This window comes from Mytilus galloprovincialis, chromosome 4, assembly GCF_965363235.1.
Source record: "Mytilus galloprovincialis chromosome 4, xbMytGall1.hap1.1, whole genome shotgun sequence".
In the NCBI taxonomy this organism is placed as follows: domain Eukaryota; kingdom Metazoa; phylum Mollusca; class Bivalvia; order Mytilida; family Mytilidae; genus Mytilus; species Mytilus galloprovincialis.
The window spans coordinates 31,168,630-31,185,822 of NC_134841.1; the positions used below are offsets into that span (position 1 = coordinate 31,168,630).

Genomic DNA, 17,193 nt, shown 5'->3' on the forward strand with positions numbered 1-17,193 from the left:
ATTTTGTCCAATCAAAATGTAGGTGCTCATTCATCTTCGTAAAAGTAACAATGGCCGACAAAAACAAATTTTCACCATCAACAAGTGGTCACAGTCTGTCCAGCCCTGCATTGAGCCCTGATGACACAACGACAGAAAATGCAGATGATGAAGATCCTTCATTAGAAAACCAAGATAATGTTGAGCAGACACTGTTCATCAAAATGAATGCGCCACCCGAAAACCGGTGTGTTTTTCGTTTTAAAATTTTCATTTTGTAAATAAATATTACAACGTGAATCACATAGATGATTCAGTCACTGTTTTTGATAATCAGCATGATTTTTGCAAAAATATTTCCAATGCAGGCGAAGTTAAGATAACAAAATGTCTATAAATTAGTTGACAGATCCAAATTAGGATAAATTATAATTATTTCCTGGTAAAACAGCACATAATAATATCCTTTTAATGGGCTTTAAAATCAATTGAACAAATTTATTTTCAATATTTGAAGTTGATGCCTCCTCAAAAATCATTTGGCTTATTAAAAATACGATAATGTGAGCTAGGGAGACTTATTTATTTTAAAAGAACTGATTCAGGGAAGCTTCAAAATGGTACATGTAGCTCTTTAATAGGTCCTTATGTTATGATATTTTGTCTATTTGCGGAATAGAGCTACGGTTCTGCAACTAGGACTTGCATATTTCAAACTGCAGTGGTACTGTCGACTTATTATTTACTCATCATGCTATGTCATGTCCCAATCTTACATGCAACCAGCGCATACCATTTTATTGCACAAAGAGGAAAATATGCTGAGCAAAAGCACAAAAGAGAAAACCTGCACATTGGGATAGTTTGTGCCAACATGCCTTAAGATTGAGCATTTTAGGATCTACTTCAAATGTCAGATCCATCCCTTAATTTATAAATTGGTCATTTAAATATGTTTTCATTTTTTTCTGTTGTTAACAATGACCATCGATATATCACACCTGCTAACTCAACTGTAAACCAGGGAGATTCACCCTCACCCTTCATTGACATAGCTGTTTGGGTTGAAATATTGCAAATCTACAAAAATGAGAGATCATTGGGATTGCACCTTGTCCATTTTTGGTTTAAATGCAGTGATCGGGAAGGACGTGCGCCCTGTGCCTATAGCGCATATTGACAAGAAATGGCGCATACAGTGACAAATGTAAGCGCCAATGTGGCGCATGATATTTTTCACTTTGTTTCAAAATGTTTAGATATCGTCAAATGAATTTCCGATCGTGTTCCGTGCCGCCATGTGTGTGTACACAACTGTGTAATGTTCCTCCAATAATAGGAGCACCTATATATTTTTGGGACGTCTCGGGTGTTTCCCTATCATAATAGAACCATGCGATTTAACGTCTCGGTGTTTTCCTATTGTAATAATAGAACCTTGCGGTCTAACTGATAACCCGAAAAACTTAATTAACCATCATTCATGATATATTTGTTTATAAACAACTTTAAATTTGTTAAATATGGCTAGTACAGACGAGATTTAACTCTAATAATAATCTCATTTATAGTTTAGCTTATTATTATTTTGATTGAAGAACCCCAAGACTTTTTAGGAATATAGTTTTTGTCTCCATAAAAGACGCCTTACTGTCCTTGTCATTTTTTGGTCTTTGGCTCGTTTTCACATTTTGTAAACATGACTTCAGCGATTTGTTGTTAATGTATGTTCTATGAATGGTACTATATATGTTATTCTTGTCACTGTGATGAAGTTATAATAATACAAGAAGTGCAGAGGAAATGCCTGAAATGTCCTCTGATACGGAATGTGTAGAATAGGTATGGTATCGACGAAGACCCAAATTTAATGTACAAAAAAAGAACATGAAAAAGGCAACAGTACGTATACCAGTTTAAACATTGTAAATAAAGGTTGACTTAAATATTGTTGGGGTTGGAAGAAGTTATTTTATGTTCATTGAAATTGAAATTATAAAATCACAGGGGCAATATCCATGATTTTATTTAAAATCATAAAGGTAAGTATCAACACCTCTTTGCCAAAATATACTGATATCTTTTTTTTACAGAAGTCAATTAAAATGGCCCACTCATTTGACAACATGGCCCATTATTTTTTAAAATGGCCCATTGAATTTTTTTTGAGGGGCCCAGGACCCATAGTGAGAAAAACCTTCCAGATCAGTGTAAATGTCCCATTCTGATATTCCAAAGGGGTCAAAGAGACAATAGATTATTACTAGCACATACTTATGTAACAATGTGCGCCTGTTCATAAAAAACAAATTGGGATTATCTTGTCAAAAATGTTTCCTTAATGGTCAGCATTATATATTGTCACTTGAAATATCTCAGATTTTCTTAAATGACACAATAAAATACTAGAATCCTGAATATTTTGTTGACAAAATCAATTCAGCCTATGATTTGAATATCAATTGATCATCACTTAGCATCCCTGGCCCCCTAATGGCCTGTCAGGGTACAAGGCCTCTGATTGGGTTTAGGTGGCAGGCCCCCATATCCCTAATTGCAATCCTACAAATGTCTCCTTCCAACATGTCCAATTTAGATTGGAGGGTGTTTGACCAGTAATAGTGTTTGAATCAATGAGTATCTAGACTAAAGTTTTCTAGCAAAATGACTTTTTCGATGCTGAAAAACATGCATAAGTATTGTTATTACCGGTATTTGTTAATTTTTCATCTATTTATCATGTTATAAATGTATAGAAATATCTTTCTTGTACATCTAGACCAATGACATTGTCGACTCATTGAATAAAAAGTAAAAAAAAAAAAAAAATGGAGGCATGAATATTACACTATATACATGTATGCTTTAATTTTCTCTTTGTTAAATTTTTTAATCCTGGCATGGTATCAAAGATGAGTTTATTTGTACTCATTATATATCATTCTGGAAAGTTAATCATATACATGAGCAGTCAACAATCAACAGGAAAACAAAAGCAGAACCAAAATCCCCTCAATTATTCTTTCAACTGATATTGAAAATATATACATGATATACATGCTATAAATATCTGTAAACACATTAAGTTGGAAGATTGAAGAATAACCAACTTAGAAGACAATCTTTTTTTCTAAGGGACCCATTTTTAAATGGGCTTGCAACATTTACAACAAAAAGATGTAAAAAAGAAATTCTTGAATCTATCATATGTATGCTATTTGTTCCTCTATGAAAATGAAATAAAATGAAAGTATGTTAATGAAAATTGTGGATTTGTGGAATTAAAGCTTTTCTTTTTGTTGCAAAGGATTATTACTGTAAATTAATATTACCTCAGGGAATAATCTTGCAGCCAAAATGTGGATTAAGCTTAATGCATAAGTTAACAATATTTTCAAAATCGCTTTAACTTATAGCTAAGTATTAAATTGTTGCCATCAAAATCAGTATAAAGGCAACAATTAGCTGAAGTGATCTGCAATTCACACAGATAAACAAAAATGGTGACTATAAAGGAAAATCAAGATTTCTGAAACCAATTTAAACAGGATACGTGGCAAGAAGTGGTTCCATTTATCAATCTACCTAGCGGTCTGATGACTCCTCAAAGAGTAATTGCTCAGGTTGAAATGAGGATTTTTGCTGATTTAAAAGTTTTTATGCTCTTGAAGGGGGCTTAAAAGGTTTACCCTTATCTATCTGTATGCATGACCTGAAATTTGTTTCTGTTTTCTTACTTAAGTTTGCCTTAACCAAATGAAACTTTTAACATAATTCCTATTTCTACCAAACAGTTGAAATTTGAATTTGGCTGGTGTTAGATTCACTGTTCCTAAGTTATGTCCCTTTACAAATGAAAAAACACCTGAATTTGCTGATTAACACTCTACTTTGCCTCAACCAAATGTTATCTGAACTTTCAACACAAATTATTACCACTAACACATATCAAGATTGAATATGGGTGGCATCACTTTCACTGTTCTCAAGTTATGTCCCTTTATTGACTCTTGTTAATATATTGTAGTTACAAGTGGGGGTAACTTTCGTACCATTTATTTGTGTGTTGCCCAAAGTATAGAAATTCTATAGAGAAACTGTAAATGATAGATATTATCAGTAAAATATTATCTACAAAAAATGAGCCTAACTCTCAGTAACTCAAGTAAAATTTGAATTACAGCAACCTAGTTCAGTAATTCTTGTTGTATCAAACTGTTATTTATGTCTCCTTTTGTTGACTTCTACTGTCTTTTCTTTTTCTTTTTCTTTTTATACAACTTTGTTTGGGTTAAAACTATTTTTTCATCTTTGTACACAGGTTTATAATTATATTATTGGCATGAAGTTGAAGTACCCTAATACCATACCTGTCAACTGACCCGTATTCTGCGGGTGTGACCCGAGATTTTCACAATTCTGAGGGATCACCCGGGACACCAGCCGGGTCATTGAAATAACCCGGGAATTCTGAAAATGACCTGATTTCACCCGTATTTCTTAGCCTTCAGTGGCGGATCCAAAACTTTTCCTAAGGGGGGGGGGGGGGGGGCCCGCTGACTGACCTATGAGGGGCTCCAGTCATGCTTCAATGATTCCCTATATAATCAACCAAATTTTTCATCTGACAGCTTTGGTGTCAAACACACTGTTAATTAACACCAATTACCTTAGCTTTAGGTCGTATATAAATTGCACTTTTGGTTTACAAACATATTTTAACTAAGAGTTATTTCCCCTTATTTGTCACCATTCAAAATTATTCCTTATATTAACGTTTTATGGGTGAAAAAGATTAATCTTAAAAATATAAAATTCAAATACATTATACCTTTATACAATTTTTAAAAAAAAGTTGAAAATTATTTTTTACATTTATACTTCCTTTAACTGTATAACTAACTATATTTTATCATAGTCTAATTTCCTTACAAGTTGAAAGGTGTTATGTTTAATGGCAATATAGGCAGTAGTCATAAAGATAAAAAAAAAAAATAAAGCCAGTATTCTCAAACAAAGAACATAAGACTGTGTTACACAAATTTATAAAAATCTCTAAAGTGCAATGAAATAATAATTAATAAGATTTAAAATGACTTAACCAAGTGAACATGCATTCATGTTTTGGTATCTTTCATATACATTATAAGAAAATGTACCATAAATACTGAAATTCAGCTCGAAAAAGTTTGTACGCGTTATGACCTGAGATTTGATTCTTCAATGCAGGTCATGACCTGAATTTTCATTGTCACAGGTTGACAGGTATGCTAATACTGTGTATCATATCACCATGACCTTTATGTAACCTTGACATTTGACTTACAAGTCAAAATACTTGATTATATTCTTACATTTATTATATTGGTGGAAAAGTCATATGTGATAATTATACCTGCAAAACACTATAAACTAATTGGTTTAAAAATGTGATACAATTATGAATATATATGTACAGTATAGCAATGGAATGTCTATTTGTGTAAATGAATGTCGGTATATATTATTTTCATTGTAGGCTAAATAAACTAAATACATTTTTTTCCTGCTCTGGTTTCTGTGGGAAACAATTCAAATTAATAAATAAAATAATAATTGAAACAATAGATATTATTTCCTGGACAGGAAGAAGTGATTCATCATAGAAACTATCTACAAATATTTGGCATCCTTAAATTATCATGTTAGTCTGAAATATGCTTATAATTGTTGTTTATTAAATAAAATCGATAAAATCAGTGTACCCTACTAGAAATTTAAAAGCATCTTGGCAAAGAGCATGTAGAGGAAAGTTTACAAAATGTAGTTGTTGAAATTCATGATCCAGGATAAACTAACATAGAATTTCACATTTACTGTACAAGGAATTAACAGTGTTACTATTGAATTATGTTACCGTGATGCTAAAAGAGAGAACAATGTGTAACTAATATGTAGCATAAATTATTTGATGTGATGTTTTTAGGTGGTATCATGGTTGTCTGGGGAGACAGAAAGCCGAAGAAAGATTGAGAACTGCAGGAGAAGTGGGATGTTACCTTGTTCGTGAAAGTGAAAGTAACAAAGGATCATATGTATTGTCATACCTAGGGAAAAATGGAATGACTCATTTCAAGTAAGTGATTATTGTTGAACCAGAGGTGCAAAATACATGTTTACAGGTTATAGTTGTTCTCTAGTGTTAAAGTTACAGTCTAACAATGTACTGGTAATTGCAAGCCCATTAGATGTTGCATTTTATGCTTAGCAATGGTCAATTATAAGAAGTGATGAAGATTTTTCAAAAAGAAAAAAGATTGAGATATATGAACAAATATTACTCTGAAGTACATGTATATATGTGATTAGTCCCATTTAAAATCATCCTGTCACAAACAAATATGTAATAGATATAAGAAGATGTGGTATGAGTGCCAATGAGAAAACTCCATCCAAATCACAATATGTAAAAAGTAAACCTTTATAGGTAAAAGTATGGCCTTTACAATGTTTATACAGAGCCTTAACTTACACTGAATGTTTCTTTGCCAATTAATACATATTTGACGAAGTGTCAGTTAGTGTGAATTGGGGTAAATCTTGTTTTACATTTTAGAACAGTTTCTGTTTATCATCATAATTATGACTAATATGTTCTTCCTGTTTTAAGGATGGATGATGAAGAATTTATATCAGTAGGAGATGTTTAACTTGTATTGCTGTAACTTTAGCATCTTTTATAATCCTGTCAAGGGAAGAACTATACGTACATGTATATTTTTATTATTTTCAGGATTTCAGCGTATTGTGGTGATTATTACATTGGTGGGAGGCGTTTTGACTCTCTGTCGCTACTTATAGGTTACTACACATCAGTGTCATACTTACTGAAGGAGGAACAACTTAAATCCCCTGTAGAACCACCTGAGGTAAATACCAATAGCACAGGTTAAAATATAAAGATAAGAAATGTGGTTAAAATTACAGTTCTTGGTTCTCTCCAGCTACTCTGTCTGTTTACACCAGTAATATAGATAGAGGCGTAGGGAAGGACGATAAGAATTAATATTGAATCTTTGAAAAAGGCAAATTGTACTCAAACTTTTTTTTTAATACATTTGTATGTCAATTGTCCTAATCAAAAAGGAAAAGTGATGACAATAAATAGAGGTGGCAGTGGTTGTAATGTTAATGTAAATACTTAGGTTTATTATCTTACCTTTGTAGCCAGTTGATGATAAGAGGAAAGTAGTTGCTATCTATCCATTTTCTAAAATGCCAGAAACAGATGAACTCAGGTAAAGTTGTTTATTTATTACAAATTTATTTTAATTTGCACATGAACATACATGTAATAGTAAGTTATACACATTTTATGAATTGTATAATATATGCCAAAAGATCAACAAGGGTTTAATAGATAACCATCAATTAATTAATTACAGAAAGTACTTTTAGATAAATACAATGTTTATTTTAAAACACAGTTCAAGCCTAAATTTGGGTGGCATTACCATCACCTTTCTCTAGTTATGTCCCTGTATGAATGCTGTTTCAGCAATCAATCTTTTCTTTGCCTCTACTTAATGTTATTATTGAATTGAGGTGGTGGTGAAAGTCCACATTACTTTCACCATTTTAGAGTTATGCCCCTTTATATAGATAAATTGCTAAATCAAGCTCAAATATTGGTTGCATCACTTACATCATTCCAGAGTTATGTCCCTTTATTAATGGGAACATTATTGAATTTGCATTATATTTTGTCCATGAACGCATTCTTATTTTATTTAAGACATCAATTACTTTGTTAAATCTTCATGGAATTTTACGAAACTTAGGGCAGAAGTATTTGCATTTAACATTTAAGAAATAAAATCTTGAGCAAAATTATGAAAATGAAAAGAGAACCATTTTACAAGTTTATACACAAATGCCAGTGATTTTGAATTTTTGTCAAAGGTTAAAGATTCCAAGTAGTATCAAAATGTACTTTTCTGGGTCCTATCATATCGTTGAGCTAAAACTAGGAAAACTGTGTTAAAACAGTATGTTTGAATATTTCAGTTTTGATAAGGGAGATGTCTTTACTGTGTTAAATGAGATGGGAAATTCCTGGTTATGGGTGAAGTCACAGACCTCAGGGGAGCATGGACAGATTCATGGAGCTTTAGTGGAAGATCTGGTAAAGAAAAAAATTATATGTTTAAAAGTGTTCTGGTCTTTTAGTGTTTCTACCAAGAGAAAATTAAAAGTTAAAGTTGATTAACAGGATAAATGTGCTTTGTTAAAGTTAAAGTTATATGATTTAGTTCCTATATTACTACACACAATGAGCAAAATTAATTGTGTTTTATAATGTAATCTGTTGTGGTTTAACCAGTATACAATACATTGTATGTTTACTCTCTTGTAACACAAGTTCCATACCATTGTCATTAGTTGCTGTCTTTCATCTTTGTTTTTTTGCGTTTATTGATTTGTCAAAATTCAGATATGGTATATAGCTGATGAATAGATGAAAAATGCCACAGTGTTTTCATATTTATTTTTTAGAATGGAAACATTGATCCAGACGAGAGTTTATGCTATTTTCAGCCAAACATTTCAAAAGAAGATGCTGTAGAAAAGCTAAGACAAGGTAATGTATCTACCAGGGGGGAAAATAACTATTATTGTCAGTATTTAACATGATCCAACCTTCAACATCCTGTGCAATAGCCAATTACAGATGATAAAGTTCACTTAGAAAATGAAATATTGCATAAAACAACTTGGGTTTGAAAGTAATGTGTATACAGTACCATTTAATGCTCTTGAGCATTGTTCAAGGGAACAAAATCAACCCTCCGTCACATCCCATATTTTTTGAAATATCGTTTAATCTAAGTGAAACTAAATCAAGAAAGGGAAATCTTTAAAAATAAAAAAGGCAGAAATATATGTATATTGGTAGATATGGCAAATAAAAAGACAAGAGGTTTGACTTGAAGCAAGGCAGATATGGCAATTTACAAGCCATGAAGATAAGGCTAAAAGTAAGGCATATATGTCAAATAAAAATCTGGAAGATATGACAAATAAATGTTGCAACATTATAAATAATGAGAAAATATGTTCTTTATTATAGGAGGTCAAGGCAGTTTTTTAGTCCGACCAAGTGAGAACTCACCAGGAAATTATTCGTTATTTGTACTATGTGACAAAATAGTACAAAGGTTTAGGATAGAGAAACATGAACGTCAGTTACTGATGGGAGGAAGATACTTTGACAGGTTTGTGTCCTTTGTTTTATTTTTTAGAGTTGGAAATTTCTCTAATTCTTAGCTGATTTTTCCTTTTTCTGACCCGTTGATTATTTTTTTTAATCAATGTGTAATCAATGTGTGGTTCATTTGATCTCAGTTCTTCATTGGTCAAAATTTGATTATGACGTCAAATGTTCTTGTTTTTCTCTGAATTTCTTATTGTGAATTCCTGAAAAAAGGCGACCCTATCTGATGACTTTATACAGAAAGAACACATCTTTTTGCAGGTGATTCAGAAAATTTTAAAATATTGATATCGACTATAAATCTTTAGAGAAACAGATTCCACCTCAAAATCTCATCCAATGTGATATTTATCCACTCAAGACAGTTAAATTTTAAATATTTAAAACGCTCGGCAAGCATCACGTTTTACATTTGACAATTGAACTGTCTTGAGTGGATAAATATCGTTTTACGCTAGATGCAGTGGTAAAATCTATATTTCTAGCAATATACTGCTAATAAATTTTAAGAGGATTAAGCTGTACATTCTAAAGAAAAATTATGAAATAAGCAAATAAACATCTTTAAAACTATATAACTAAACACAAGGATTAGTATGTAGTTTTAAAAACATGACTTACATGCAGCCCAATTAATGCCATATTTTAAAATTTATTTACAAATACCTTGATAAGAGAAAATACTAAAACTACAAAATTGAAAAGTAAATGTCATGCCATGCTATATAATAAAAATTTGTAGTAACTCACCCTTGGCCAGGAATTCAGAGTGTTTTCATTTTATTTTATAGTTTGGATGGTATTATAGAGCGTTACAAGAAAGAAGAAATCGTGGAGGGTTTTACACTAGTCACACCAGTAGTTAGGGTAAGGAACTATTATATTTTTACTTCGACCACAAACTTGAAAATCCTTATAACTGGCAGTACTTAGGGTAGGAAACAATTCTATTTCTACTTAGCTACAAACTTAAAAATTGAAAAAAGTATTAGAATTTAACTATGGAAAACAAACTCAAAACATCTAGTATTAATGTAATGTTGTTTATTGTATGCCATATAAATATATGCATGTTAACAACCAAAGCTATATATGTAATCATTTATTCAAATTTGACTTTCTTAACAGTATTCTGTTGAGTCTGCAAGGCAATAGTAAATCTAAAGAAAACAACAACAAAAAAACATGTTACTTGTTCATCAAGGAAACAACAACCCAACATGAAAAATTAAACAAATCTAAAAAAAATATGACAGATATGCCTTATTGCTATTTGTCTGCCATTATTGGACATAACAAACTTTCTTGTAAAATTTTGACGCCACTATGGAAAAGTGATTGTTGTATGGATTCTCAGGTCAAGCGGTGCAGATTTCCAAATAGCTATAAGGTCTATTGATAAGGGTAATGGTCTTAGTTTTATTAACCGGATTTTTGTGACAAAAATGTCGGTTATTGATTTGGGGATGTACGGCGGCCGGGCGGGCGGCAATCATATGTTGTCCGTGCATTAATTCATGAACCGTTCAGTCAAAGCTTTTAAAATTTTAATATGTTGTTACTGACGACTAAATGAAGGTCAAGTTCAATAATGACGATTTTGACTTTTACCGTTCAGGAGTTATGGTTCTTGAAAGATTGAAAAATTGAGTTATCAGTCGTGTCCGTGCATTTACGCATGAACTGTTCTACCAAAGCTTCCCAAATTTTAATATGTTGTTATTGATGACCAAAATGGAGGTCAAGTTCAATAATGACGAGTTTGACCTTTACCGTTCAGGAGTTATGGTTCTTGAAAGATTGAAAAATGGAGTTTCCAGTTGTGTCCGTGCATTTACACATTAACTGTTCTACCAAAGCTTCCCAAATTTTAAGATGTTGTTACTGATGACAAAATAGAGGTCAAGTTAAATAATGACGATTTTGATTTTCAAATTATTTCGTTTTACAGGAGACAGGTCAGAAGAAGAAGTCAGAGCTTGATGGTTCTGCAGATGACTTGTATGAATCAATTAGAAATACTTCACAGGGTACCTTCATCGGGAGAACCAACAAGTTTGATTTCAAAGGATTCTTACATATAAGAAAAGGTAAAGACAATTATCCATACAGTTTTTTTTTAACAGCATGATTTAATGTGCACATAATTTGAAAGAGGTCGTTCAGCAATATTTCAGTAAATAAAAGAGATAGATGTATTTTTATTTTTATTATACCCCCGCTTTAAAAAAGGGGGGGTATACTGTTTTACCTCTGTCTGTCAGTCCGTCAGTCCGTCCGTCAGTCCGTCCGTCCGTCCATCAGTCCGTCAGTCAGTCCGTCCCATGAAACTTTCGTCACATTTTTCTCAGGAACTACACATCCACCCTTTCTGTAATTTGGTATCAACATTTATATATGTCAGCCATACCGTGTGATGTGTTTTCAGATTCATCACTTGACAACTTCCTGTTTACCGAACACTTGTCTGATTTTACACATGACAGCCAAGTTGAAAATTTTCGTCACATTTTTCTCAGGAACTACAATACAAGGATTTCTGAAATTTGGTTTCAGGATTTATATAAGTCAGCTATACCGTGTGATGCGTTTTCAGATTCATCACTTGACAACTTCCTGTTTACCGAACACTTGCATATTTTTACACTATTAATATTATCCACTTGCGGCGGGGGTATCATCAGTGAGCAGTAGCTCGCAGTTTCACTTGTTTTCTGCTGAATTGGCCAAAATCTGTGTCTTAATCAATTTACTGTACCTTGAAAATAACTCGTTAAAGATGTCAGTTCCAGTAACTTTTTTTCTTATTTTAAGATACCATTATCTTATATTTTCATCAAATTCTTGATCACTCAGTTAAGTCATCTTTTGAATATATTAAGATTTCTTGATTTCATTTTACTTTGTTTAGCAAGAAAGATACATTATATAATTTACAGGTACACAGAAGAAAAAGTGGAAAAATATGTTTTTTGTGTTGATTGGTAGTGAAAAACAACTGTGCTATTTAGAAAATGAAAAGGTTTGTTTTAAGAATTGAAACATTGATAGATAGGAAATAACAAATGCACTAAACAGACTCATTACAATCAACATGTTCTATCAGGTCAAAGTCCACTCTAGATATATTTGATTTTTTTCAGTACATTGAAATTGAACAAACAGGATATTATAGTCCAAGAAGTAGGACTGTCATAATGTGAAATAAAGAAATATTTAAATTGTCACTCTTTTTTGAACTCTAAACAATCCTATTTTCACAAACAATATTTTGTTGTCATTGAAGTCCTGACCCGTTGATATTGCTGTAATTTATTTTCAAGATTGTTTAACTTTGTAAGTGTATTCATGTAATCAGTCAGGGGTGCTACTTAAACAAGTGATTTCATTATCACCTATTTCAGTGATTTTTTATATTCAGTTATCACCTATTTAAGTGATTTTGGTGTTTTCTTTGATCTTCAAATGCTAATTTCATTGATTTTCCATATTTTCACAAACTTTTCTATAATTTTCCTACATAAATCAATTATCCCTTTATCTTTTGATATCAATTTCACCAGTGCGCTTAGGCAGTAAGTTAGTGCGCTAAGGCTTATAAAAGTACCCTTGGGAATTGTTCTGTAATCAAATATTCATTAACTACTCTTACTATCAGACAAAGGTCAACAGTATTAGGTGACCTGATTGGTTTTCTTTAGAATTAGAATGATTTATTTTAAGGTTATGTCCTGATCTACAAATTATTCCATTTTTTGCATATTCAAATAAACTGTAAACACTGGCAGGCTTATCAAGCAAATGACAATTTCTGCATGTACATAGATGTTTTTTCAATGGAATTCTGGTCTTTTTTCCAATAAAAAAACCAAGCTTGTGGGAAAAATATCCAAAAAATGTGATAAACACTTATTGAAGTGATTAAATTTTAACTTCTCAAATTACTTGTTTCAGTGATTTTGAAAAGTCTGTGCAAAAATTTTAAATATTTCACAGCCAAAATCACTCAAAGAAGTGATTTTGAAATCACTTGTTTAAGTACCACCCCTGACTGGTAATAGTTGATTCCAGCTTTACTTTTTCGCTTTTTTGTAGTTGTTAAAATACATCTTTTTTTTAATTTTTTAATTATTCTTGTCATCTTCAAAATTTTAAATTAAATTTATTTCATCTGTTTAAACAAGGAAAAATATTTATTGAAATAATATAAATGGAAAATGGCCTCATTATTATCTGCTTGAAGTAGACAATACAAATACAGGGTGATGTTTTCTTTTTCCAGAGATCTCGACCTAAAGGCTTGATAGACTTAAATTTCAGCTCACTATATCCAGTCCATGACAGCTTCTTTGGCAGGTATGAGATTATCAGATGAACATGTTTAAGACATATAAGTAAGGAATATAATGAACTAAGTATCAAAATGTCAAAATTCTGCAATTAAAGGAATTTCAATTATTAGATAGTACAAATTTATGCATGTTTTGCCTTCTTGCCATGTACATAAGTCAAAAGGGCAAATTTGTTCTTTCATTCAAAATTAGTCTTTGGTTGTTTAAGTTTTATTGTAGTCTAACATTGAGTTCCTCTTGAATTTTATCTTTACCATACAAGTATTACAGGATAGTACTATAACAGATACTAGTACAGAAGTAAAAGATGTAACTTTTACATTCCTATAACTGACTTGAATTTCAGTTAGAATCAATTATTTTATGAACCAAGCATAATATAAATGTAAAATGTCCAGTTGTTTCCTGTTGACATTTTATCCTTACTATACAATAACTACTATATAATTTCAGACCAAACTGTTTCCAGTTAATCACCAATGCCAACCCCTACAACCATTTCCAGTTATATTATCTCTGTGCTGAGAATGGTGATGATGCACAGGTAGGTTTAGAGCTCTAGAAAAGCATTTAAAAAAGTGGGGTATACTGTTTTACTTCTTTGTCTGTCTGTCTGTTTGTCAGTCCGTCCCATGAATATTTTTTCGTTACATTTTTCTCAGAAACTACATCATAAGGATTTCTGAAATTTGGTTTCAGGGTTTATATAAGTCAGCTATACCATGTATTGCGTTTTCAGATTCATCACTCAATTACTTCCTGCTTAAGGAACACATATATATTTTTACACTTAAAATTATCCATATTTGGGCGGGGTATATTCAGTGAGGGCTATTCCAGAAAAAAATGTATGGGGGGGTTGGAAGGCACATTGTATTAATAATACATGGGTGATGGGTATCAGAGCAACTTTTCACACTATAATTCTCAATTACAATTGTCTGGGTGGCAGGTGCTGAAAAAAAACTGCCTTCCAACCCCCCCCCCCCCCATACATTTTTTTCTGGAATAGCCCTGAGCAGTAGCTTGCAGTTTAATTTGTTAATACTGTGTTTCATCAAATTTTTGCATCAATTATTTCACAATTTAGATTTAGATAGGAAAGTTAAATCTTGCTGTGTTTCATTTTTCATTTCATTGCTTTATACAATGCAATAAACAGTGAATGTTTGAATAGTGTGAACTTTTCTGTAAATTGTCTTTTAGTAATATTAAAAGCACTGCTTATTCTCAATACATGTGGTTTGGGGGCATGTTTTAGCAGTGCCAACTGCTTTAAATTATTTGTGAATTAAGATATGATATGACATTTCAGCGATGGTTAAAAGTTCTCAAACCGTACTGTGTAAACACTCAACCCATCAAGTCACAAGCCATGGCAAGAAGATTGAAGGAGTTACGTACCCTGACGGTAGAAATTGGTGATGCCCCTCAGTTACCAACTAAAACCTTACCACACCCTTATTGTATAGTGAATTTAAATAGCACAATTAAAGTTTGTCGGACAGCTGTGAAGGAAGAATTAAAAAGTTACTGGGAGGAAAAGTTTGTCTTAGAGTAAGTGGTAATTGTCTGAATTCAAATTGTTTCATAGATTATTTTTTGGCAGGAAAAGATATATCTGAATTTTTTGTTTGTTCAAAATACTAAATTCTACACACTTGGTAAAGCCGGAAACAAAATATACGTCAACATTCATGCATTTGTGCATGAAACATACACAGGAACTTCTATTAGTTGATTAAAAACTTTCAAGTTGTCACTAAATATAGTCGTATGTTTAGTGATGTAAAGACTTGTTGCACAAAAAACAAGTGGCAATTGTTTACAAACACTTTCTACATCTCCATGTGATCATGTTATAGACGCTTTTTGAGTTTCTACTGCAACCAATAAAAATCCTTACCTTTTGTCTCTGAAATTTTATCTCAATCCGCCCAGGGTGAAGAGAACAGGAGTGTATCCTAACCCTTGGCTAGCGAAGATGATAATACTAAAGCATTCCTTGCCAAGTTTTGAATATTCAGTATTTTATGTGGACTTTAAAAAGGGTATAAAAGATGAAAATATTTTTTCTTCAATTATTACCGTTTTTTTGTAGGATTTAGCTTCCAAGATTTTAAATTAATTAAAAACTATGGTTAAACCACTGCTTCAAAGGTTAAATGCAATTTTCTCAGGATCTACAAATCATATGTTCTGAAATTTTATATCAAGCTTTATGTGAGCATGCTAGACTGTTATGCTATATACTTATGAGTTATCACTACTAGATATCTTTCAACTTTATGTCCGTAAATTCTTATAGTGGGGGTATCATAAGTATACAATAACTCGCATTCTTTCATTTTCCTTGACATAACAGAAATGGGTATGAATTTTGTCAAATATACATAATTTATATAAATATTTTGATATGAGCGTCACTGATGAGTCTTATGAAGACGAAACGCGCATCTGGCGTACTAAATTATAATCCTGGTACCTTTGATAACTATTTACACCACTGGGTCGTTGCCACTACTGGTGGACGTTTCGTCCCTGAGGGTATCACCAGCCCAGTAGTCAACACTTCGATGTTGACATGAATATCAATAATGTGGTCATTTTTATAAATTTCCTGTTTACAAAACTTTGAATTTTTCGAAAAACTAAGGATCTTCTTATCCCAGGCATAGATTACCTTAGCTGGCACAACTTTTTGGAATTTTGGATCCTCAATGCTCTTCAACTTTGAACTTGTTTGGCTTAATAAATATTTTGATATGAGCGTCGCTGATGAGTCTTATGTAGATGAAAAGCGGGTCTGGCATACTGAATTATAATCCTGGTACCTTTGATAACTATTTACTTATTAAAAAAAATTTGCAAAATAGAATACTTACTACTTAGATATAAGAAGATGTGGTATGAGTGCCAATGAGACAACTCTCCATCCAAATCACAATTTATAAAAGTAAACCATTATAGGTCAAAGTACGGGCTTCAACACAGGGCCAAGTCTCACACTGAACAGCAAACTATAAAAGTGCCCCAAAAATGACTAATGTAAAACCATTCAAATGGGAAAACCAACGGTCTAATCTATATAAAAAACAAAGAAACACTTATGAACCACATCAACACCTACTGAACATCAGGTTCCTGACTTCAAGCAGTTGCAAACAATTGCAGCAGGTTTAAATGTTTTATAAGTTACCAACCTTTACTCCTTTCTGAAACAATAGTGTTATTCCTCAACATAGAAAAACAAGATCTGTATTTAAAAAAATATGTTTATTCTGTGGAATATCATTTAAGTAATGCTATTTTTCTCTTTATTGTTAGAGATATACCAAGTGATGTAGATGGTTTCAGCATTAATGTTTATAATCAAAATAGAAGATCAAAAGATACAGAAATTGGTAGGTCTTAATTTGTGTTGTTCTTTATATGATGGCTATGTAGATATGATCACATCATGTTATTGTTCAGTTCTATGTGTGAATATCCTGTAGGAGCAAAATTATATATTAGCTACACATTGGATGTTTTGTCAGCAACTATAAAGGAAGATTTATAATTACAAATTGCATACTTTACTCTATTTGTCTCTCCCTATACAAGAAA

At 32.0% G+C, this 17,193-nt stretch overlaps 1 protein-coding gene across 1 annotated transcript in view; it reads left to right on the forward strand.

Annotated features, from left to right (window-relative positions):
* Positions 1–24: 24 nt before the first annotated feature.
* The window catches only part of LOC143071876 (ras GTPase-activating protein 1-like), a 30,040-nt gene continuing 12,871 nt past the window's right edge, over positions 25–17,193 (forward strand). The window contains exons 1-14 of the mRNA XM_076246512.1: positions 25–226; positions 5,945–6,094; positions 6,752–6,887; positions 7,186–7,256; positions 8,026–8,143; positions 8,515–8,599; positions 9,089–9,233; positions 10,024–10,099; positions 11,184–11,322; positions 12,172–12,254; positions 13,515–13,588; positions 14,038–14,128; positions 14,900–15,141; positions 16,912–16,988. Coding sequence (XP_076102627.1) covers positions 51–226; positions 5,945–6,094; positions 6,752–6,887; positions 7,186–7,256; positions 8,026–8,143; positions 8,515–8,599; positions 9,089–9,233; positions 10,024–10,099; positions 11,184–11,322; positions 12,172–12,254; positions 13,515–13,588; positions 14,038–14,128; positions 14,900–15,141; positions 16,912–16,988 — 1,663 coding nt within the window. The 5' untranslated portion in view covers positions 25–50. The remainder of the gene's footprint in view (positions 227–5,944; positions 6,095–6,751; positions 6,888–7,185; positions 7,257–8,025; positions 8,144–8,514; positions 8,600–9,088; positions 9,234–10,023; positions 10,100–11,183; positions 11,323–12,171; positions 12,255–13,514; positions 13,589–14,037; positions 14,129–14,899; positions 15,142–16,911; positions 16,989–17,193) is intronic.